The sequence below is a fragment of the Canis aureus genome, chromosome 18 (genome assembly GCF_053574225.1).
Source record: "Canis aureus isolate CA01 chromosome 18, VMU_Caureus_v.1.0, whole genome shotgun sequence".
Lineage (NCBI taxonomy): Eukaryota > Metazoa > Chordata > Mammalia > Carnivora > Canidae > Canis > Canis aureus.
Genome location: NC_135628.1, coordinates 36,833,208 through 36,857,553, shown reverse-complemented (window position 1 = coordinate 36,857,553; position 24,346 = coordinate 36,833,208). Strand labels below are relative to the sequence as shown.

General features: G+C 35.7%; 1 protein-coding gene across 1 annotated transcript in view; it reads left to right on the top strand.

Moving 5' to 3' along the window:
- NXPH1 (neurexophilin 1) overlaps nucleotides 1–23,775 on the top strand; it is a 433,080-nt gene extending 409,305 nt beyond the window's left edge. Inside the window, exon 19 of the mRNA XM_077856780.1 lies at nucleotides 21,818–23,775. Within this exon, the coding sequence (XP_077712906.1) occupies nucleotides 21,818–22,579 (762 nt within the window). The 3' untranslated portion in view covers nucleotides 22,580–23,775. The remainder of the gene's footprint in view (nucleotides 1–21,817) is intronic.
- Nucleotides 23,776–24,346: the final 571 nt, after the last annotated feature.

The following is a 24,346-nucleotide window of genomic DNA, read 5'->3' as shown; positions in this document are numbered from 1 at the left end:
TGGTAAATAACCACTGCCGGAGCCATTGGCATGTCACTCCATCCCACTCCACCCCACCCCACTACTGTGCTGGGCTCTCTGGCCACTCTGGTTTCTTGCCCTTCCTCCAGGATAATTTCCTCACCACCTTAAGATCCAGCATCTAAAGAGTTCACGAGCACAGCAGAAGGCCTCCAGGCACGTCCTGTTGCCCCAGCACCCATCCTCATGTACACTTGTTACCCATTTGACATGCCAAGTAGCTGATTGAGTATGATTGAAAATGCAGCCATTTTTTAAAGATTTATTTATTTGGGAGAGACAGCGCGCGAGATGGCACGTTGGTGCGTGAGTGGGGGAGGGCAGTGGAAGAGGGCAGGAGAATCCCAAGCCTATTCAGGGCTGAGCCTGAGCCAGCCCGACTGGGGGTCTATCCAGGACCCTGATATCATGACCTGAAACGAAATCAAAGGTTGGATGCATAACCGACTGAGCCACCCAGGTGCCCCCTGACTTTTTAAAAAAGATTTATTTATTTATTTAAGAAAGAGAGGAAAATCCAGTCATTTCTTCTTATATTCAAGTTGTGCTATTCCTACATCTTTCTCCCTCTTTCTTTTCTCCCTCCATAGGCTCCTAAAGGAGCAAAAAAACATTTCCTAGAGGATGATACTTCCTTGCTCTTGAATTAAGAGTGCCTCCACATATACTAATTTTCCATATTCTTGCCCTCTTTTTATGCTACTATTTGTAAATAGGGTTGAATAATGGCAGTCATCTTGCTTTTTACAATGCTTGCATCTAGTTTTATTTATTTTTATTTATTTATTTTTAAAGATTTTATTTATTTATTCATGAGAGACAGAAAGAGAGAGAGAGAGGCAGAGACACAGGCAGAGAGAGACTCAGGCTCCATGCAGAGCCCCACGTGGGGCTCGATCCAGGGTCTTCAGATCACGCCCTGGGCCAAAAGTGGTGCTAAACCGCTGAGCCACCTGGGATGCCCTACATCTAGTTTTAAATGGCTTTGAGATTAATGGATTCCAGAATTCCCTAATAAATATTAAGCCATAAAGTTTTTAAAAAATTGGATTGTGTGTTTGTATACATGTATCTCTGTATATACAAAACCCATATTAATATGCATGTATAGACACATATCTACACACACATATCTACACATTCATTTTGGCTTGACCAGAGTTTAAAAAGTCATAACTATTAATATTTAATAATATATTAATATATTCCTAGCACAATATTTCTTTAGGTGCTTCTATCATTCCTTATGATGTGGCACTGTTCTTCCTTTGCAGTTCTCCTTGAAATGCACTTGCCCTCTCTCAAAATAGAGTATTTATACAGTCATACTTAATGTGAAAAAGGGATCTTTCTTTGCACATATTATATGTAAAGCAGGCTTGAACTCAGCTTTTGATTAAAACGTAGTTGTGTGGCCTTGTAGCTCAGCTTTAATTGCATTTAAAATTCCTTTCTGCACCCGTACTGAAGATCGCAAACCAATATTAATAAAGTAGGCTTAGAGCTGTGCAGCACCTGAGCAATAGCTTCTTGACAAAAGTTATTTACCTAACTAGAGTTTCATTTCAAAGTTAACATGTCTCTGTGCTACTTGAATAAAGCACTCATCTGAAAACTCTTAGACATTCTAACCCAGTTTAATTTATTCCCTGAAAGTTTAATCCCCTGCTGAAAAGAGTAGTTGCGAATTTTCTAGAGTCACAATCCACTGAAGTGAAAAATGTTTAATGACATCATAGGTACTGAGCTTCAAGAGTTTAGTTAAAAATCTTCTTCAAAATGTAAAACAGGGGGCAAGAGTTAATAGGATATTTTATATAGTTATATTTCAATCCTATTCCAAATCTTTCTAAAGTCAGTTGCATCTCTATCATTAAAGCTATATGAAATGAGTTACTTAGACATCTCCAGGGAGTAGGGGGGAAAAAAAACAACACTTAAATTTTAAACCATAAAAGCAAATTTCTTCTGAGCTTTGACATTTAAGTGGCTCATTCAATCATTTTACATTTTATAAAACTCTCTTTGTAATCACATCAGCCAAACAAAGCAAATTTTAGGTATTGACCACCAGCAGCATTCTATCCAACTGTGTGAGAAAGCAGCCCACAGTGCATAATACAGGATGCTTTGGCACCCATGTAACATCAACTCAGACTTGATTTTGTACAGTAAATTATGCAACTGAAGTCTATTTATCTGTTATTGAAATATTTTTGGTCTGACTGCCAGGGAGTAAGAATAAAAACAGGGGAGGAAAGAAAATAAAATCTGAATTGACTTTGTTTTTGGCACAGTAGAAAGCATTTTGGTCCCCTTTATAGTCTCCTAAAAATCTAATTACTCATTTGGCAGATATACCTCTACAGCACAACTGGATAGTTGTTTTAAAATATGCAAAGCACAAATTTCAGATTTAATAGGAGATAATGACTACTTTATAGCCTGTCAGGTCATGGCCTATTTGGCCTACTTACAGAGATATTGCTTCACGGTTCAGTGCTCCGAGAGCTGATGATGGCTCCAGGCCAGCGAAGGTGTCGTTGACATAATAGAAAGTAAGGGTTTCTCTGGAACTCTAATGGGATGCTATGTAAAGAATAGATCAAAAATGTCACGGCTTGGATAGTACAGCTCTGATGGAGACATTGGGTGGTATTTCTCTCTTATGTATCATGAAAGAAAAAAAAAGAAAAGAAAAAAAGGACAGAAAGGAAGGAAGAAAACAAATAATAAAAATCTATGGTTTGAATTAGGTTTCTTTGTAAAGTCATACTTTCACTTCTAAAACTAGAAATATTAGTGTAAATCATACTGTCTTTGGAATATTATCACTTCAAAAGGATAACAGTTCTTTGGTTGCCAAATGACTTGGAAAGTCATCAGTTAGGCAATTCCCATGGATAAGGGCATCTGCCTTAAGAGTTGGGATGTGAGCCCATGGCCTGGCTTGAGTCCACACTCTTACCACTATGCCAAGATACCTATAATGTGCAATTTTTCTACATGAATTTAAATTATGTAAATTAAATTCTTTCATACAAAGTTAACTACATGGATCCATACAGCCACCTGAATTAGTAAAAATAAAAAAAATATAACAAAAGTTATTAATACCTACTCCTTATTTGGAAGAAACATTCATTTATATTGTCTCTAATTTTAAAAATAAAGCTGAGGCAAGGGTATTAGGATCTCTAATTTACAATGAGAGAATTGAAGTTTAAGACTATGGCTTTGAAATTGCAATTTGGCATGAAGCACCTGCTTGATATATAATTCATTATTTGTACACCTGAGCACCTGGTATGGAATTAACAGAGTGATTTGTTAGTTAGATCTTTTTGGGGAATGATGATTTATATTATACTTGAACTAGGAGTTCTATATCCAAGGTTGAATTGTGAGGATATCCGTACTTGATCAAGGTCAATTGACTTATGCCTATTCAAGGAATTGAATAACCATGTTCTGTTAAATAGCAATAGATAGTATTACCACCTTTCTTAGGTAATAGCAGAACCACCCTGGGATTTGGGGCCAGAATCTAATGTTCCTTCCTGGATGCATGATTCTAAGGAAGTCTTTTTGCTGGTGGGCCTTGGTTTCCTCTAATCTATCATTGAGTTATTGGTATCTACATCCCAGAAAGGTTTATGGAGATCAATCCCTTCATATAGTGAAAATTATAAACATTATGCAAATAATATAGTGATTATGTGGTGAAAATGATAAATACCTGCAAATATTACTTAAAAATCTTTGTGATTGAATTTTTTAAAAAGATTTTATTAATTTATTCATGAGAGACACACAGAGAGAAAGACACAGAGACACAACACAGGCAGAGGGAGAAGCAGGCTCCATGGAGGGAACCTGAAGTGGAACTCGATCCCGGTCTCCAGGATCAGGGCCAAAGGCAGGTGCTAAACCGCTGAGCCACCTGGGCTGCCCAAGCTTTGTGATTTAAACAAAAGAATATCATCCTTGGACTGATAAGTTTAGTGAACCCAGGATATAGATTTTTTAAAAACGCACAAAAATTAGCTTCTTTTAAACAAAATGTTAAATGAAAGAGACCACAAAGTGGCAAAATATAATGAGTTTATTGTCAAAAATAGTAAAACAATTATATATAATGCAAATTAATTACCTGTAAAATTATATTAGTCAAAATAATTTACAAGGATATGCTATAGTGAAGTACAATATTATTCTCTCTGCACCTACTCAAAGCATTGCTTCCTGCACTCTCTAATCAAGGAACATTCTTTCTCCACTATCATCTTTGTCAATCAAAAAGCCTTAGAACTTTATTATAAAATGATTTTCAGCATCAGAAACAAATTGAGGAACATTTTACACATAAATCAGCCTATAATCTTTACATTTTATAAGAATGTAAAGAACAAGAAACAGAAAGAAAGGCTGCTGAAGGTTATGACAACTATGACAATTTCAAGTGAAATTGAAATGCATGAGGCTGGATGGGATCCTGGACCAAAAATTAGTAAATATAATGGATATTGTTGGAACAATAGATGGCATTTGATATTACTATACATTAAGTCATTTATAGTTATGTATCAAGGTTAAATATTCTGATTTTGATAGTTGTGTTATGGTTATATAAGACAATGTCACTTTTCTTAGGAACTATTTCAGACCTCTTTTTTCAGTTGAGGTATAATTGACATATAGCATTATGTTAGTTTTAGATGTACAATGTAATGATTTGATACTTATATATACTGTGAAATGATCACAATAAGTCTAGCTAACATTTTGTCATATACATAGTTATAATTCTTTTCCTTGTGATTAGAACTTTTTCCAGAACTCTTTTAATCGTAAATAGGAATAACATCTCAAACTTACTCTGAAAATGGCTTCGAAAAAAAGATCTGTGTACATATATACCAACATCCATGCATACATAAGAGAATGAGAAAGTAATAAAGCAGCATGATCAAATAAAATTAATTAATGGATCTGGGTAAAGTGTATATGTAAGTTTCTTATAACTTTCTGCTAAGTTGGAAATTATATCAAAATTTTAAAATTACAAAAATATAAACATAAATACTATTTCTATACAGATTCAGATCAAGGTGGATCTTCCTCACAAAGTATCTAAAGAACCAAGGTCACTTAGTAAAAGATGATATCACTTAAAAATGCATTTCTTGACTGTTTAAAACTACTTTTAGAAAATCATGTAAATCTTACATCTTCCTTTAACATGGTCGACTATGAAATATTTAGACTAAACTCAAATCAATGGTACATTTCAAATATGCTATTTAATACTCTACACATTCCAACCCTACCTCCCAACGCACACCAGTTCCAACGTTATTCTCAGCAAGATCACAGCTCAAGTTACTGGCTTTTCTTTAGCATTTCCTGTTGAGAGCCACTGACTTCTCAAAGCTCATAGTCAGATTAAGAGGGCTTCAAAATACTAGGACCTTTATTTATTAAAGAGTAAAACATATTGATGTTGGTTATCTAGAATGAGCAGATGTACACAATGTGAGATGTGACTAAAATGACTTCTCAAACTTTTGGAAATTTTTCAGATCATAGTGACTTAGCAAATGCTTGTTGATGGATTTATAAAAGAGGGACTCTGACAAACTTTTGCTTCAACTTTGTTTTTTTTAAATAAGTCTTCTGAAAGATAGAAATTGATAAAGTATTTGGAAACAAATATCACTTTCTCTTTTAGAGATGGAAGAGTAATTTCCTCTGTGTTGTAATTTGCTTAAACCTGTGACTGTGGTTTCCTCATTTTGATTCTTTCTTCCAGCAGAGCAGTCACTGCTCAGACTTAAGTCTTGAAAGGTCTGAGCATACGTTTGTGTATGTAATCACCCAAGGGGATTCCAATCTGTAATTGCAGTGCATTAGATTAGTGCCTTTTGTTTTAGGCTTGGCAAATGATGCCACATTTCCACAGTAGCCCTTCCTTTTACAAAATTAAGAAACTCTTTAGCAAAGATAACTCACTTCCTTCTTTTGAAGTTGACACTGGTTTCTAGAGCTTCAACAAACTCTGAAGGAGTTATAAAGTATCAACTCTCAATAAAAGTGAACTTTGGAACACACACAAAAAGTGGACTAAATGCCAGGAAACCTTCACTACAGTTTTAATTCTGCCCCTAACAACTTTAAACTTGAGGCGAGTCACTTCAGCTCTATGGGACTCCGCTTCCTAAGTTATAAAACAGATTCCAGAGAGGTCCCTTCAGCCTCAGATGTTTTGGGATTCTAATTCTTAACAATTGTGGATTTTCGTGATACGGACACAAAGCAGAAATGTCACAGTCATAGTGTGTTTATTTGCAATCTATCAATGTTAGAGTAAAGCTAAAAATGCCTTTGAGACATTTTTAATAACAATTTAATTTGTACTGTTAATGGACACTTTTAACAGTTCAGTTTTGAGCCTTTGCAAACACACCCATAAAACTGATTGTAATGCTTCACATTTATAAAACCTACTGCATTTTCCAAGCAAATGGCATTTATGCAAAGAAATAGCCTAACACATGCCTAACTGTTTCAAAGTAATTATTATTTGTCAATACAAATCTACACTTGAATAGGGCAAAGAAAATGCCCCCAGAAAATTTGGCAGGCTTTCTCATGGAAGGAGCTTCTGCTTTTAGAATCCCATCAGCATTTTCTTTCATTACTATCTTTAGGATTAAATTTACAGAATTCAAGAAAGAAAATCCAGAGAATGGCATTAACTTTCTTGCTGCCCAAGAGACCACAATTCATTGTTTTGTTAAGTTTTTCCGATGTTTGTCAAACCTCCAAAGTGAAGTTATGTTCATCCAGGCAATATTGTTCTTATTCACTTTTCACTTTTATTTAAATGAAAATATAGTCATCTGGGTTTTTTTCCTGGGACATTTCTGACTTGGTAATGGTTTGTAGCTGCCACTGACTTTATAGTTTCCTAGAAAAATATCACCTTTTGTCTTGTATTGCTGTGCATGTTTATAGATTTAGACCAAGCCTCCATGAAGGCTTACAATATAAACCTGTTTGTGTCACAAAATGAGCTATTTTTCTGCTTATGGGGCATGCTCATCTGCAAAAGGATATCATTATGTGTGGTTGCACACTCCATTAAAAATGCATTTATTCATTCAGCCAGCATTTGTAGAGCACCTACTTAGAACTTGGCATTTTTTAAAGTATATATATAAAAAAAAAAAGTTACCAAGGCATTGGATGGGTCTACCATGGAGATAGCAGTTCAGGTAAAGAAAGAAAAAAAAAGAGAAAGAAAGAAAAGAGAGGGAGAGGAAAGGAAGGAAGGAAGGAAGGAAGGAAGGAAGGAAGGAAGGAAATAAAGAAGGAATATAGATAATAGTTTTACTTTTATGAATGAACAGTACAGGGTGCTCTGAGAGGATCAAAGATTACTGTGGAAATGAAGTTTAAACTAGGCTACAGAATGAGTATGAGTAAACTAAGCAAATGGGAATGGATTCCAAGGGTTCCAAGGATGGGGAAATAGTCTATGCAAAGGTTCTAAAATTGGAGGAAAGATAACATATAACATATAAAAAAATGTGTTTAGATGTGATCCGAACTCTGAGGCTGGACGAAAGAGTAGCCAAGATGAGGCTGGCGATATAGAAATATGGTGCATTGACCTAGACTATTTCCAAATAAATAAATAAATATAAATGCCTTATTCCTGAACACACCATCTAGCAGGAATTGAAGACTCACAAGAGCTTCTTTAGTGGTGATGACTTCAGTAGTAGTTCCTTGAGTAACAGTACCTCCTTTTCTGGTCTCTGCAGCTTACAGAAGAGGTAGTTGCCAGGGGCTGTGTCAGTCAGCAGTGACCACAAAGATTCCTGGTCCTTCTTCTCTCAAAGAACTCTGGGACCCTTGCTGACAACTATTCTTTCTGACTTCAGGACCACGAATGAAGACAGCTGTCAGATGTCCTAGCTGTGCCCTCTAGTGGCAGCTGGAGTGTTACCCAGCTTTTTTTGAAAAGGATAATTAAACTACCTCTCAGAGTTTGGAAATACGTGAGGGTAGGGACATACCAGCGAAGGAAATTCTACCTTAACAACCTGTCCTTCTTTCAATTATCCTGTGATACCTTATATCCACAGTTTACATGGCAGTACAAACTACTAATGCTATAATAAGTTATTTTAAAGTTCATTAGTCTCTTTAATAAATGGTTTTGGGAAAACTGGACAGCTACATGCAAAAGAATGAAACTGGACCACTTTCTTACACCATACACAAAAATAAATTCAAAATGGATTAAAGGTATCAACATTAGACCTGAAACCATAAAAATCCTAGAAGAGAGCACAGGCGATAATTTTTCCGACATCAGCTATAGCGACATTTTTCTGGAGATGTCTCCTGACGTAAAGGAAATAAAAGCAAAAATAAACCATTGGAACTATATCAAATAAGAAGCTTCTGCACAGTGTAGGGAACAGTCAACAAAACTAAAAGACAACCTACTGAATAGGAGAAGATAGTTGGAAATGACATATCTGACAAAGGGTTAGTATCTAAAATACATAAAGAACTTATACAACTCAACATTAAAAAAAAAACCCAAATAATCGAATTAAAAAGTGGAAAGTAGACATGAATTGAAATTTCTCCAAAGAAGGCATCCAGATGGCCAACAGACACATGAAAAGATGTTCAAACATCACTCATCATCAGAGAAATGCAAATCAAAACTACAATGAGATATCACCTCATACCTATCAGAATGCCTAAAATCAAAAATGCAAGAAACAACAGTGTTGGCAAGGATGTAGAGAAAAAAGAACTCTTGTGCACTGTTGATGGGAATGGAAACTGGTACAGTCACTGTGGAAAACAGTATAGAGTTTCCTCAAAAAATAAAAAGTACAACTATCTTATGATACCCCCCAAATAGAAAAATACTAATTCAAAGGGATATATGCACTACTATGTTTATTGTAGCATTATTTACAATAGCCAAATTATGGAAGCTGTCCAAGTATCCATTGATAGATAAGTGGATAAAGAAGATGTGGTATACATATACAATGGAATATTATTTATCCGTAAGAAGCATAAAATCTTGCCCTTTGCAACAATATGAATAGAGCTAGAGAGTATAATGCTAAATGAAATAAGTCAATCAAAGAAAGACAAAGAAAGACAAATACTATGATTTCAAACATGTAGAATTTGAGAAACAAAACAAATAAACAAAAGGAGAGAGAGAGAGAGAGAGAGAGAGCAAGCAACAGAGTCTTAACTATACAGAACAAACAGATGGTTACCAGAGGGAGGTGAGTGAGGGGTGATGGGTGAAATAGATGACTGGGATTAAAGAGAACACTTATCCTAATGAACACTGAGTAACAAATAGAATTGTTGAATCACTATACAGTGTACACTAGAAACTAATATAACACTGTATGTTAACTATATGGGAATTAAAATAAATGATTTAATAAAAGTAAAAAAAAAACAATCAAAAAGAGGTATTTGATGTAAATTTCCTCTATTGGAAGGTTTTTAGATCAAGTTCTTGATAATCAGAGGGTAATTAGGCATATTGTCTCAAAAATAACAAAGTCATTATTTCCTCAGGAATTTGAGCTTCTCTTGGATAAAGTGTACTATCATTACTACTCAGTATGTAGATACAGGATACTGAAAATAGGTTTGGAAGGTGAGTCAATCCTTCCTCATTTGGTCCATTAGAGATGGACATGCACTTTGACTTTAAAACACTATAAACCTTCATTGGCATCCATACAATAAGCCTTTTAATGGAGAATCACTCATATTAACCTTCAATTCAAAAAGAAAGACCCAGGATCTAACCAGCTATTCTCACATATGCAACATTTTCCTTTTCCTCAATGACCTCTGGATTTACTGACAAATTCAAATCTCTTTAAGAGTAATAAAAAAAAATGATGCCGAAATGACTTTATTTCAGCCCAGAAATCATCTTTCAACATGTTATTTTACATATTTTGTTCATTATATTAACCACATACCGAGACATCTTTACAAGAGATACTTCTTATATATTTTAAATGGAAGGAGTATAAAATACCAACAAAAGAAGCAACTTTTGCAATGCAACCTTGGTAATCATAATTACACTTTGAGAGAACGGGTTAAGTGGAGCTAAGTGGAATAATTACTCTTAGTTTCTCATCAGTATTAATGTGTTTATGTGTCAAAATTTACATAAGTTCATACAGTAAGCATTAAGGAAAGGACGATATTTTCACAGGATGAAAAAGTACATTTCTCAGGAGCAGAGACAAAATAGTTCATGGCTCTTCATAAGGCATGTTTTTTTTTTTTTTTTCCCCTCTGCAGTTAAAGAACCAAGAACACTGTAAATATAGTTTTCTTAAGAGTGCCTACAGGAAAAGGAATCAAAGGGAAAGCTAATGATTATGGCTATACAAACTTAAGAAGAGCTCAGTTATCCATGACTCAGAACAGTCTCCAATATAGTGAGTGATGTAGGGAACAGTTAGTACCCTATGCTAGAAGTAAGCCATCCTCTATGGGAACATGAGAACTCATGGGTAACATACCTAAAATTCCTAGCCATTGAGGATTCTTCAAACTGATTGGAACACCATGTTTCTAGTTTTTAGGATGACATGGAATATTTAGACTGATCAGGATGCCTTCTCTTAAAGTTACTATGTTAAAGATAAATTATTGCCCACATTTGCAAATACTAAATCCTAACATAATCAGCATGGTCACTTATCACTGGCTACTGCTAAAGATGACCACAGAGCAGTTATAATCATGCTTATTTCCATCTCAATTTGTTTGGATCACTTGAGCAGATGTAATGTCTCCAGTGAGAACCAGGAATAGAATAGCAGTATGCAGTCCAAAAGCCTTGTTTTCCTTTTCTTTGGGGTTTCATAACCTAGCCAAGCATAATAGTTCTTAACATGTTGAACTCCTACTGTTTCCTATATTTTCATGTGTACTACATATAAAATCTGTTTTCACTAAAACCCAATGAGTGAGGTATCATCTAATTAGTAAAAATGTGGTCCTAAGGGGTCGTTACTGATAAAGTAGCAGATTTTGGATTTAGCCCTGCAATCTCTGACTGAAAAGCCCATTTTTTAAGTTTCTATACAGTACTGACTAGATTAAAAAAGAGGCACAAAGTTTCTTCTCTGCTCTTATTGTTAATGCAGCACTGCTGCTCCTGAAGCACTGCCTTGCAGCAGAAGGAAATGATGTATTTTTGATGTATTAAAACACTAACCCATTTCCTCCGGCTTATCATACAAGCACTCCAGGTGTTGTCAATGTCAAGTGCAGAGTCAAAACTTGTAAGAGAGAAATCTCTAAGGGCCATTCCCCGCCCCCCCCTCCCCCCCCCGCCCCCGCACTTGACTAGGACTTGACTTGACTGTGACTAAAGAACAGTGATCTTCATTGTTGAAATAGATGTGGGTAAGAATATAAACTATACAGCTAATGTATGGAGTGATTACTCTATGTGAAGTACTCCCTACCCCAAGTTACAAAATATCATACTATAGAAGAACATCCCTCAAAGAGTTAATTGTCCTCTTGGGAAAACTTGATGAAAAAAGAGCCTCACCTATTTAGAAATATCTGCATATTTTTCTCTAAACTAGCTAAGAAAGGGGCTAGAGAAAGCCTGGGCACATGTAGCCCACCTTGTGAAATTTCATGATGCCTGAAATAAAATTCAATTTTTGTTTTCTTTGGAGAGAGAAAAGTTAAACAGAACAAAATGAATTAAGGGATAAATGAATATCTACCCAATGTAAGCTTATAGCCAATAAAGACATTTTTTAGGTATGGACAACTTAGTGTATCCTCTATTAACTCTTTCTAGGAGAATCACACAAATCTATACCTCGATAAAAATTAAAATCCATCTCATGTGCGTGTTGGCCATGTCTATGTCTTCCTCTGTGAGATTTCTGTTCATGTCTTTTGACCATTTCATGATTGGATTGTTTGTTTCTTTGGTGTTGAGTTTAATAAGTTCTTTATAGATCTTGGGAACTAGCCCTTTATCTGATACGTCATTTGCAAATATCTTCTCCCATTCTGTAGGTTGTCTTTGAGTTTTGTTGACTGTATTCTTTGCTGTGCAAAAGCTTCTTATCTTGATGAACTCCCAATAGTTCATTTTTGCTTTTGTTTCTTTTGCCTTCGTGGATGTATCTTGCAAGAAGTTACTGTGGCCGAGTTCAAAAAGGGTGTTGCCTATGTTCTTCTCTAGGATTTTGATGGAATCTTGTCTCACATTTAGATCTTTCATCCATTTTGAGTTTATCTTTGTGTATGGTGCAAGAGAGTGGTCTAGTTTCATTCTTCTGCATGTGGATGTCCAATTTTCCCAGCACCATTTATTGAAGAGACTGTCTTTTTTTCTAGTGGATAGTCTTTCCTCCTTTGTCAAATATCAGTTGACCATAAAGTTCAGGGTCCACTTCTGGATTCTCTATTCTGTTCCATTGATCTATGTGTCTGTTTTTGTGCCAGTACCACACTGTCTTGATGACCACTGCTTTGTAGTACAACCTGAAATCTGGCATTGTGATGCCCCCAGCTCTGGTTTTCTTTTTTAGTATTCCCCTGGCTATTTGGGGTCTTTTCTGATTCCACACAAATCTTAAAATAATTTGTTCCAACTCTCTGAAGAAAGTCCATGGTATTTTGATAGGGATTGCATTAAACGTGTAAATTGCCCTGGTAGCATAGACATTTTCACAATTCTAATTCTTCCAATCCATGAGCATGGAATATTTTTCCATCTCTTTGTGTCTTCCTCAATTTCTTTCAGAAGTGTTCTGTAGTTTTTAGGGTATAGATCCTTTACCTCTTTGGTTAGGTTTATTCCTAGGTATCTTATGCTTTTGGGTGCAATTGTAAATGGGATTGACTCCTTAATTTCTCTTTCTTCAGTCTCATTGTTAGTGTATAGAAATGCCACTGACTTCTGGGCATTGATTTTGTATCCAGCCACACTGCCAAATTACTGTATGAGTTCTAGCAATCTTGGGGTGGAGTCTTTTGGGTTTTCTACGTAAAGTATCATGTCATCAGCGAAGAGGGAGAGTTTGACTTCTTCTTTGCCAATTTGAATGCCTTTTATTTCTTTTTGTTGTCTGATTGCTGAGGCTAGGACTTCCAGTACTATGTTGAATAGCAGTGGTGAGAGGGGACATCCCTGTCTTGTTCCTGATCTTAGGGGAAAGGCTCCCAGTGCTTCCCCATTGAGAATGATATTTGCTGTGGGCTCTTCGTAGATGGCTTTTAAGATGTTGAGGAATGTTCCCTCTATCCCTACACTCTGAAGAGTTTTGATCAGGAATGGATGCTGTATTTTGTCAAATGCTTTCTCTGCATCTATTGAGAGGATCATATGGTTCTTGTTTCTTCTCTTGCTGATATGATGAATCACATTGATTGTTTTATGAGTGTTGAACCAGCCTTGCATCCTGGGGATAAATCCCACTTGGTCATGGTGAATGATATTCTTAATGTATTGTATCCAATTGGCTAGTATCTTGTTGAGAATTTTTGCATTCATGTTCATCAGGGATATTGGTCTATAATTCTCCTTTTTGGTGGGGTCTTTGTCTGGTTTTGGAATTAAGGTGATGCTGGCCTCATAGAATGAGTTTGGAAGTATTCCATCTCTTTCTATTTTTCTGAACAGCTTTAGTAGAATAGGTGTGGTTTCTTCTTTAAACGTTTGATAGAATTCCCCAGGGAAGCCATCTGGCCCTGGACTTTTGTATCTTGGGAAGTTTTTGATGACTGCTTCAATTTTCCTCCCTGGTTATTGGCCTGTTCAGGTTTTCTATTTCTTCCAGTTCCAGTTTTGGTAGTTTGTGGTTTTCCAGAAACGTGTCCATCTCAAAAGAGGAGGGAATGAGGCATCTGAAACAAAAATGGCAGAAAAAGTAGTAGAATCAAGATTAAAAAACAGCTAGAGGTAACTTGGCCATGAAGCAATGTAATGTTTAAGGATCTATCACAAAAGGTAAACAAAAAGTGGAAATATGGTATCTATATTATTAAATTTTATATTCCCTTTCAATAAGATGATATACATGTATGTACTAAGAAGTATGCATCTTTAAGATATTTTATTGATAGGAAAATATATAATGTAATTCATAAAATATGACACTATATACATATTTATATGTAAAACCTAAGATATTTGGAAACCATATACACCAAAATTTTGACAGGTTGTACCTCTGGAGAGAGAGATGAAATTGTGAGAGAGCAGGAGTTGATGATGAAGACAGGCTTTTACTTTTTACTTCATAAATTCTATAATATTTGAATGTTCTGATAAACATATATTAATGTAGAATTGCATGATTAAAATGATTTTAAAAAGTAAAGGTCACAGCCTATGGAGTAACTAGGCAGTAGCTCTTTCCCTTAACAGCAGTGATCTGGCCAAGCTCTTTTTGAGTTTCTATATCCCCATGTGTAAGCTAAAGATGACAATATTGACATTAAAGTGTATGTGTGTGTGTGTGTGAGAGTGAATGTGTGTGAGTGTGTGTAGTTAATCAGTTAATTAATTAATTAATGAGAGAGAGAGAGAGAGAGAGAGATGGGGCTCAATCTCATAACCTTTAGATCAAGAGTCTGATGCTTAACCAACTGAGTCATCCAGGTGCCCCTATATGTAGTTTAAATAAAATACAATGTTATACACAAAATACTAATTACAATGACTGGAATATAGTGTGCCCTTATCCAATAGCAGTTAATAGTATGCAACATATATTCAACATAGCAAATCATAAAATTGTCAAAATGAAGTAATCATAGAGCAATACCGTTTTGTTGATTAGTTATTCACTGTTGAAAGATATTGCTTAAGCATCAAGTTGTTTAAAATTTTTGGCTTAAGTATTCATAGAGTTGATGAAATAAATACTTAATTTTCAAAGTAATCTTGAAATTATTTATACTGAATAGTAATAGATCAACAGTAAAATGTGCAGGTTAGTGGAAATTAAAAGATATCTTACTGCTCTTTTATAGAAAGAGGTGCACAAACATTTGGAGACATCTTTCATTGGATTTAGTGTATGTAAAGGAGTAAAATGTTTATATACTGTCTCATAAGACCAGGAGCATACTTCAGGGAGCAGTATAGTTGAGGAGTGGTTTATTTTCCAAAAGTGTATTTTTCAACAATATTTTAAATGATAAGGTATTGACCTTATGATTGTAAGCCTATAATAAAAAGATATTAGAGAAAGCTCTGTGAAAGTATGGCCCTAAAATATACATAGAGAAGGAGCAAGATCAAAGTGTGGCAGCTCTTATATGCCTACATTCCAACATCCAATGGGAGTCTTTTCTCCTTAGTCCAATACATAGGACCTGCTCCAGACATTTCTCTCTTCATGATATACCCCATCTCTGTTTTGTTTATGGTTGGAGGAAATGACCCTCTCTTTGTACCTATTTTTGGATGTTTGTCAATAAATGTATACTTTAAACTGCATACACCTAATTATGTTAAGAGTCTTCATGATCCTCAGTGTTTCTAAAACAATGAGACAGATAACACATATAATTTGTGGAAATGGTATAATTGGACTGGCGAGCCAGCTCCTTTGGAATGGGCTTGGCGACTTTTAACATGGAAAATTATACTTAGCCAGAAAATATATTTGGTGTTTTTACTGGTACAGAACAAATCATTTGTAGAAAAAGTTTCACAATGCTTTGCCTTTTTGGAATTGGGTTCATTAGAATTTGTCAGCTTTTTCTTTTGTACTCCTCTTTATGCCATGATCTTTACCACTTCTGTTATCACTCAGATATACTGACATCAAAGAATCTTCAGGTGATTTTTAAAAAGAAACTTTTAAAATTATGTTTGTAACATCAATAATAGAAGGTGCTCTGGATGTAAGGTTTCTTCTTAATGATTTTTTTATTCAGTAAGGCTCAAAAATTTTATGTGTATATTTATGTGTATCAAAATTGAAAGTTCTTCATATGTAAAGCAATATGATAGAATGAATCAGCCAGTGATTCCTGACCATAGTTGAGAGTAGATGTATTAAGCTAATTGTTCCTTCTCATCTTGCATCATCTCTTCACCACTGCTAAAACTAGCTTCAGTAAGGTCATTAATAGTGGATTCAAAAGTCAAGGGACTTCTTTCCAAGTATTTATACTACTAGACTTTTACTTGGAAGTTGAAAATCTGCCTATGCCTGGCTTTCCTCTCCCCAACTTGTCTTTGTTTCTACAATATTATTTTCTTTCTAATATCCTCCTTTGTCTTTACCTATTCTGGCTCCTCTTCTGCTTTTCTCAAAGCATTGGCATTATATATTGTTACCAACCTTCTTCTGCATCACCTTATTCTATCTGCACAATACAGTCTCTTCATACTAAAAAATCAACATCACCATCCTCCCATTTTTTTAGACATTCAGACCCATGTTACCAACTTCCTTTGGATAGCATCACTAGAATGACTTGCAGGCACTTCCAACCTCCAATTTTCCTCTGAGATTTAATTATATTTTCCAGCTAACTTGTTACTTCTGTATTCCCTTCAGATGCCAGGAAACTCATTAATTCAACTTTTCATATTCCTGCTTAGTCAAAAAATCATCAAGCTGAGTTAATCCTACCTCTGAACTATCTCATATCCATCTTTTCTCTCTCTTTTTCTCTGCTATTGCCTTGGTTAAGTCTCATTTTACTTTCTCAAATGAAGTATCACAATTAGTTTTGTAATGAATCATTCTACCAGTCATTCTTCCTTTAAGATCTTTCCCTACCAATTCACCCTTCAATATCTAATTAGTGATTCTTCTAGAGCCAAAATGACCTACTTAAAAGCAAAACAAACTTCTAAAAACAAAACAAAACACACACAAACAAAACCAAAAGCAAAACAGAACAAAGTTTAGTGATTCCCCATACCTTTAAGTTTAAGTTCAAATTCCTCTGTTAGAACATCATGATTTGACCCTAGACCACCTTTTTGAAGTTCTACCCACTTCTTACGATTTCTTCTTTTGGGTACTCCCTAAGGCTCAGCAGTAAGGAGCTATTTTCCATTCTTAACATTTAACATGTCCCTTCTCAGCTCTGTGCTTTTACACAGTATGTTCCTTATGCTTAGAAGATCTCCTTTGGCTTATTCTCTCCCTTTTGAACTCCTAAGTGTATTTTATCTTGTAGATCTGAGAATTATTTCTACCTTTTGATCTTGACTACTAGAATGCTGTATATAGTGTTAGTCACGTCACATTGTTACTTGCTTAATTGATTTCCCCATTAGACTGTGAACTTCTTGAGGGCAAGGATCATGTCTCATTTATCTTTGTATTCCTATTATTTAATTCAGTATCAGCAGAGTCTCATTATATAGTTATTAAACAAATAAAACAAAATAAATCAGATTGTTTGTGCTCAACAGATCCAGGGACTTTCCTAAGGACACTTCTTAGTTTTTCATGATTGATACTCTCTTTAGATATTGCCCTGGTTCTTTCCTAACCAGGGAAGGGAATATTCAAGATTGTGTTGTTGACAATTACAGCTGAAACCTGCTTTGATTTTGTACTCAAACTGATATGTTCTGGAGAGGTTTCTTGACAATCAGCACCACTGGGAGACTTTCACATTACAAATAAATTCAATGCTTTTGGTAGTTGAGGAGTTTAATGGCTGAACTTTTGCTCATCCTTTATTAACTTGTGTTTTACTATCTACTCAACTTGCCATATTTTTTGGTTGTCACAGCAGAACTTTAAAAAATATATGCTTTCTTTCTTGTTTAAGAGTTTTGGTTATGTAAAAAGAAGATTTTCTTCTAAAAATATTTTTTGTTCTCATATCCTATTATTATTCATTTACATAAAATATTATCCAATGAGATTCAGAGGTTAAGATATATGAGGATGTTAATAATAATGTTGAACACTGACCATAGCCCAGGTACTGCTCTTAGTGACTTAAATTGAGTGTCCCATTTAATTCACACGACAGCTCTATGAGGGAAGTGAGCATTCTTCTGTTTTCTAGAAGAGAAAAAGATAAGTATAAACAAGTTGAGCCAGTTGACTACATCATATAGCTGTTGAAGATTACAGCCTGGATTGGGATTCATGCCATCCGACTCCAGAACTAACACTCATAATCACTACAGCTGTGGAGAGTATCATTTAGAGCTAAATTTCTGTTCTACCCCCAATTCAGAGGTTTATCTGTCAGTCTTAGCATCCTGTTTGAATAGATTGGTTCTTTAAAATCCTATCTCCTAGTTCCATATTTTTTCCCTTTCACTTTTCATATGCTGCTGATGGGTTGCACTCTAATTCCCTTTTACTTCCTTTTTTTGGGACAATTTAATTACTGCTTCATGAGCCACTGCACCATGGATACATCTCATTATAGCCCCTCTCCTAAATCATCTGTATTGATGCTGAGATACAAGTACCAAAACCAAATACATGCCTATATTTATTTTTCTTGTTGCTCGAAGAATGGGAAACTATTTATGTAATTCCAGGTAAAAATAAGAGAGTAGAATATGCATTTATTCTTGTAATTTTTGTCTAAATATAGAGGCTATGTTAAGGATAACATTTATAGAATCAGGCAAATAGAGATTTGATTTCAATTAGATTGAAATCAATTAATAAGATTTCATCAAGACAAAGTAAGACAGACAAATACACATAAAATAAACTCCTAAGTTAAAGATCTGTACTACTCTTATAAATTAATGTTTGTTTTAAATTTTATACTACAGCTGTGTTATAGAAAAAGTTATTTTGAAATGCACTTCTTTCAGTGAATTGGGAGGAGAACTGTAGTTGGTTTTTGTTTGGTAAATTACAATGATATAATATTAACTATGGAACTACTAGAGATTATACTTTTCATATTAGAGTAAAAATTGTCCCATAGAGGATTGACCTTATTATCAGGTATAGAGGATAGGTAAGAAATTTCATGCTTTTCTCTTAAGAAAACTCATACATTTCTAATGCATCATCCCCCTCCCCAAAGGATATTTCCTTCTCAATTTCATCCCTTTAAGACTTAATATTTAGTCCTTGTTAAAAAACAAAGTGAATTTTGATAAGGCAGCCATTTTGCTATTACTACTCATCTACTGCTTAAATGTGATCCATTTCTGGAATATTTTGGCATGAAGGGAATTTGCAAAGAGGAAACAGTTTGGGTGCAAGGGGGAAAGAGGAGAGCAACCAATTCAAGGGTTGAGGAGAACTGAAAGGGAAGTACCTAGCATAAAAGAAAGTTGGCAGCAAACACAATCTTCTTTCAATTCCCTATATTTGCCTCAAGTTTGGTCATTTTGGTTGGGTGATATATTTAAGAGTTTAGAGACTGTGTACATGTGGGCAATCTGCACTTCCCTTAGATATGAGCATCCCACCCCCACTACAATTTATGCATTATTTCTGCACCTCATCCTACCTCTAGGGTCTGATTCTTCATTGGTCAGTGTTTGTCTCCCCACTAGCAACTTCTGTGCACAATGGCCTTTTGGGTCTTCTATAGAGGAGTCACAATTGCCTTGAGGATCACAGTGGTTGCAATTGGACCCAGGCTAGCAGCTTGAAATAGTGACAGAGCTTTTGTGTTAGCCTACCCAGCATCATAGTTTTGTTTTTTCGTGGTGCAGTCATGAGATATATAAATCCATTTTCTCTCAGATGAAATGTGTTCATGTGGGATTAAACTTTCAGAGTTTCTTAAATTCAGCATTACTGGGAAGAGACTAGCTTTAGCTGTTAGTTTTCCCCAGGTAGGAATGGATTCATACCACTAACGTTGTCTCAATTTGACCTGGGTAGAGATAAAGACTGCTTGTCAACTGACAATGGAAAGCTCATTGATTCTGAGGAATCTATGAAAAGGCAAGATTACTAGATTTAAGTGACTTTGTTCTAGTTTGTTCTAGTTATATTATCAAAGCCTCTTGCATGTATGTCCCTGGGGAAACCCATCCCATGCAGGTTCTGAGTACTTGGCTATGTAATCAAGAGCAAAGCTACCCTTAAAGCAGACCTCCACATGTACTATTTGGTGACCTTTTTATCTCTAGTTGTCTTCACACAGCAGCTTGGGATTTATCAAAATAGCTAAATTTAATTGAACCATTTCTATGTGTCAGCCACCCTATAAGGGAGGTACCATTGCTACTCTCCCTTTGCAGATGCAGGAAACTGAGGTAGAGGGATGTTAAATGACTTGACCAAGCATATAGCTTGGCAGTGGCAGAGCTTAGCATAGATTCCTGGTATCCTAGCTCTAAAGTTGATGCCCTTCCTCCCTAGGGATTGGGGTAGAGTCCTTTTAGTGCAAGTGACTGAATAAAAGGCTATTCTCAGGCCACGGTTTTACCTTAGCAAGAAGCCTTTATGCCTAAGTCTATAGAGAGATCTTTAGAATGCAGTTCTAATTCCTAGTAGATCTGAATTAAAAAGGTTTCCAGCAATGGCCTCTTACTTTGGGAGCTTGGAAGGGAACTAGAAGGCCCAAATGAGGCTGCCGAGTGGTAATCAGGCTCATGTCTGAAACAGGACTGGAGATGGAGGTATATTGTGAAACTTTAATGGGCAGTGAGGGACTCTCTTTAGCAGACTTACCATATAGGCAGTCCACATCTTAAAAGGTTTATTTGTATTGACTATTTAGATTCCTGGGGGTTCTTGGCTGTCTTCCCTACTGTCCTTGAGCCCTCATTGTTAGGATCAGAGGTCACTGCTTTAACTTTAGTCTAATAAGTACATTGTAGATACTCATTTATTTCTTTTATTTCTTCTATACTAAACATAGATATCGGGGCTGTGATAAGGACAATTCTTGTATAACCTGGCCAGTACAGATTTGGTCAAACACCAGTCATATATAGGGTTCCTTTGAACCCCTGGTCTAGTTGGGGGTCTAAATCTTCCAAAGAGACAAGACCAGGGTCCCGGAAGGATGGTTTATGAATTTGACTCACAATCCAATCTAAAATGACCTCTCTGTTGTTGTTTGCTTCTCTAGATTGACAATTATCTCTAAGACATTGTGTATTAGATGTTTTCATTTAGGTCTCTTTTCCTAGTACACATTTTAAGCCCCCTAAGGTAAAAAAAAAGTGATATCTTATACAATATGTTCCATGCTAATAATTGGTAATAATAAACATGTTTTGTTTCGACCGGTTAAAATATACTAGAATCTCTTTGCAAAAGTGACTTTTCTAATATGACTGGCAAGAATTACTGAAAGTCTTTATGATGTTGGTTGAGGTAATTTTGAGAATCATACAGTCTTAAAGTCTATAGTAATTTTGAGGTAGACAAATAACAATCTGTAAGCTTTTTATTTTAAAAGTGTTGGATTTTAGTGCACAGAAATAAACTTTGGTTTGATTTGTGTTTGAATTCATTTTGCTTTACTCATATTAGGTAGTGTTTTCCTTGTCAAAGTCAATGTTTTTATCTAGTTTTTCAATCATGTTTGGGGACTTTTATCCCCCTACGCCTCCTCTCTCCCATCTTACATGAAAACAGAAGTGGCATTTTATCATGTCTTAATAAATATTGGCCAGATGCTGAAGGTAATTTAAGTGAAGTGTCCTCATTTCATCTCAAGCCTCTGAGAAAGGGTGCAGATCTGTGGGTTGGATGGTCTCAGATACAGAGATGTAAACACCATATTTCTGTTCCATTTTCAGGTCACATGTGCCAATTTAACAAATGGTGGAAAGTCAGAACTTCTAAAATCAGGAAGCAGCAAATCCACACTAAAGCACATATGGACAGAAAGCAGCAAAGACTTGTCTATCAGCCGACTCCTGTCACAGACTTTTCGTGGCAAAGAAAATGATACAGATTTAGACCTGCGCTATGATACCCCAGAACCTTATTCTGAGCAAGACCTCTGGGACTGGCTGAGGAACTCCACAGACCTTCAAGAGCCTCGGCCCAGGGCCAAGCGAAGGCCCATTGTTAAGACGGGCAAGTTTAAGAAAATGTTTGGATGGGGTGATTTTCATTCCAACATCAAAACAGTGAAGCTAAACCTGTTGATAACTGGGAAAATTGTAGATCACGGCAATGGGACATTCAGTGTTTATTTCAGGCATAATTCCACTGGTCAAGGGAATGTATCTGTCAGCTTGGTGCCCCCTACAAAAATAGTGGAATTTGACTTGGCACAACAAACCGTGATTGATGCCAAAGATTCCAAGTCCTTTAACTGTCGCATTGAATATGAAAAGGTTGACAAGGCTACCAAGAACACACTCTGCAACTATGATCCTTCAAAAACCTGTTACCAGGAGCAGACCCAAAGTCATGTATCCTGGCTCTGCTCCAAGCCCTTTAAGGTGATCTGTATTTACATTTCCTTTTATAGTACAGATTATAAACTAGTACAGAAAGTGTGCCCCGACTACAACTACCACAGTGACACACCTTACTTCCCTTCCGGATGAGGATGAACGTGAGTGAGACTGAAGCCTAAGGAACTAAAGGTCATATGACAGGGCTGTTACCTCACAGAAGAAGGTCACATCTGTTGCCTGGAATGTGTCTACACTGCTGCTCTCGTCAACTGGCTGCAAATACGCTAGTGGAAAACACTCTGATGTAATTTCTGCCCAGTCAGCTTCATCTCTCAGTATAGTTGTAAATCACCACAGATTTTAAAGGCACACTTGAAGACATGCTCTCACTCATAGGTGTACACAAACACCCATTCATATACATTTCAGCTTGCATCTGTCATGATTCCTGTCAAGAGGGCTTTCATTGTCTGACTCGTAATGGTTTAGGATAAACTGTCATCAAGCAAAAGGATTAACTAGACAGTGAATGGTTTCTAACACTTGCTGTTATGGAAATCTCTTTTAAAGTCTTGAGTACATGCTAATCAATAATCCCCACTCATGCATTCCTACTGCTTGGAGTAGCTGTACTGGTAAATACTACTGTAGGAGTATATGCTTGTTAAAATGGAAAAAAAAATGTGTCTTTAGAGCTCAGTATTCTTTATTTTATGAACACAACAAAGTGTAGGAACTTTTTTCCAGCATACAGTAGGCACATTCAAGGTAATATAAGATGGCTCTTTTTTCTCTGGAGGGAGCCTGTTTTCAGTAAAGATGAGCAAACATTTGGAATTTACATGTGGGCAGACATTGGATTACAGCTTTCATCACCAGTCATTGGACTTCTGCAAAGTTGAGACCAGCTAAGGCTGCTTAAAACAAGTTCTGATCATTATATAAGAAGGGAAATGCCTGACAGACACCATGTAAGTTATAAGTGTCTGTCTTATCTTTACTACACATATTGTAACAAATTCAATATCCTAGTCTTCATTTGTATGAATGGTTTGTATTGTACATAGTTTAACCAAGTGTTATTTGAGCTGCTTATTAATATTAACTTGTACTTGTCTCTGCTTGTTATTGGTTAAAAAAGAAAAAAAAGGATATGAGGAATCCATTTTATCAATGTAGCTGTGACCTCCATTAAAAAGACAAACCTAATGTACAAAGCATTTATTCAGCTCAAGTATTGTTGAAAGCTATACATATACAACATTACAGTCTGTCTGTATTTAGATATTTTATTTCTGGACAAATGAAATGTACATAAAAATAAAATGCTTAAAGTTGAGTTTCAATATGTGCTTGTGTAAGATGGTGATTTAAGTGGTTCTGACAAGAAGAATGTGCTGGAATACAGTAATGGTTTTGCATCTCATGTCTCTAAATTTGTACAGAACTATCTAAATTGCTATTAGTTGCTCAGTCAAAACAATTTAGGAGTTTCAATCTCAAGCCTGGAAAGCAGTTGTGGCATACAGCGTCGCACACAGTTTTGGTTTACTGTCATGCTGGTGATTCAAGAATACCAAAAATCAATGAGCATAAGAGATGAATGAGGTCTCCTAAATATTATAACTATTTTTTTCCTGTGTAGAGTCTTTATTTAGCAGGAGATTGAGAAGAAGGTAATTTTTTTGTGGCTGTCTTTCTCTGATTCTACTGTAATCACTCAACTGACAAAATTACAGTAGCAGGAGAGGGCTTTGGTTCTGATTTACTTATACCAAATGGGATCAGCTTATCTATATAGTATTGTTTATGGACAGTAAGCTTTCTTTTAAAAAATAATTACTGTATATAATCCCAGCAAAATAAACATAAGAAATATGTAAGGAAACCCATTTTTAAAGTCATGAATGGGGGATT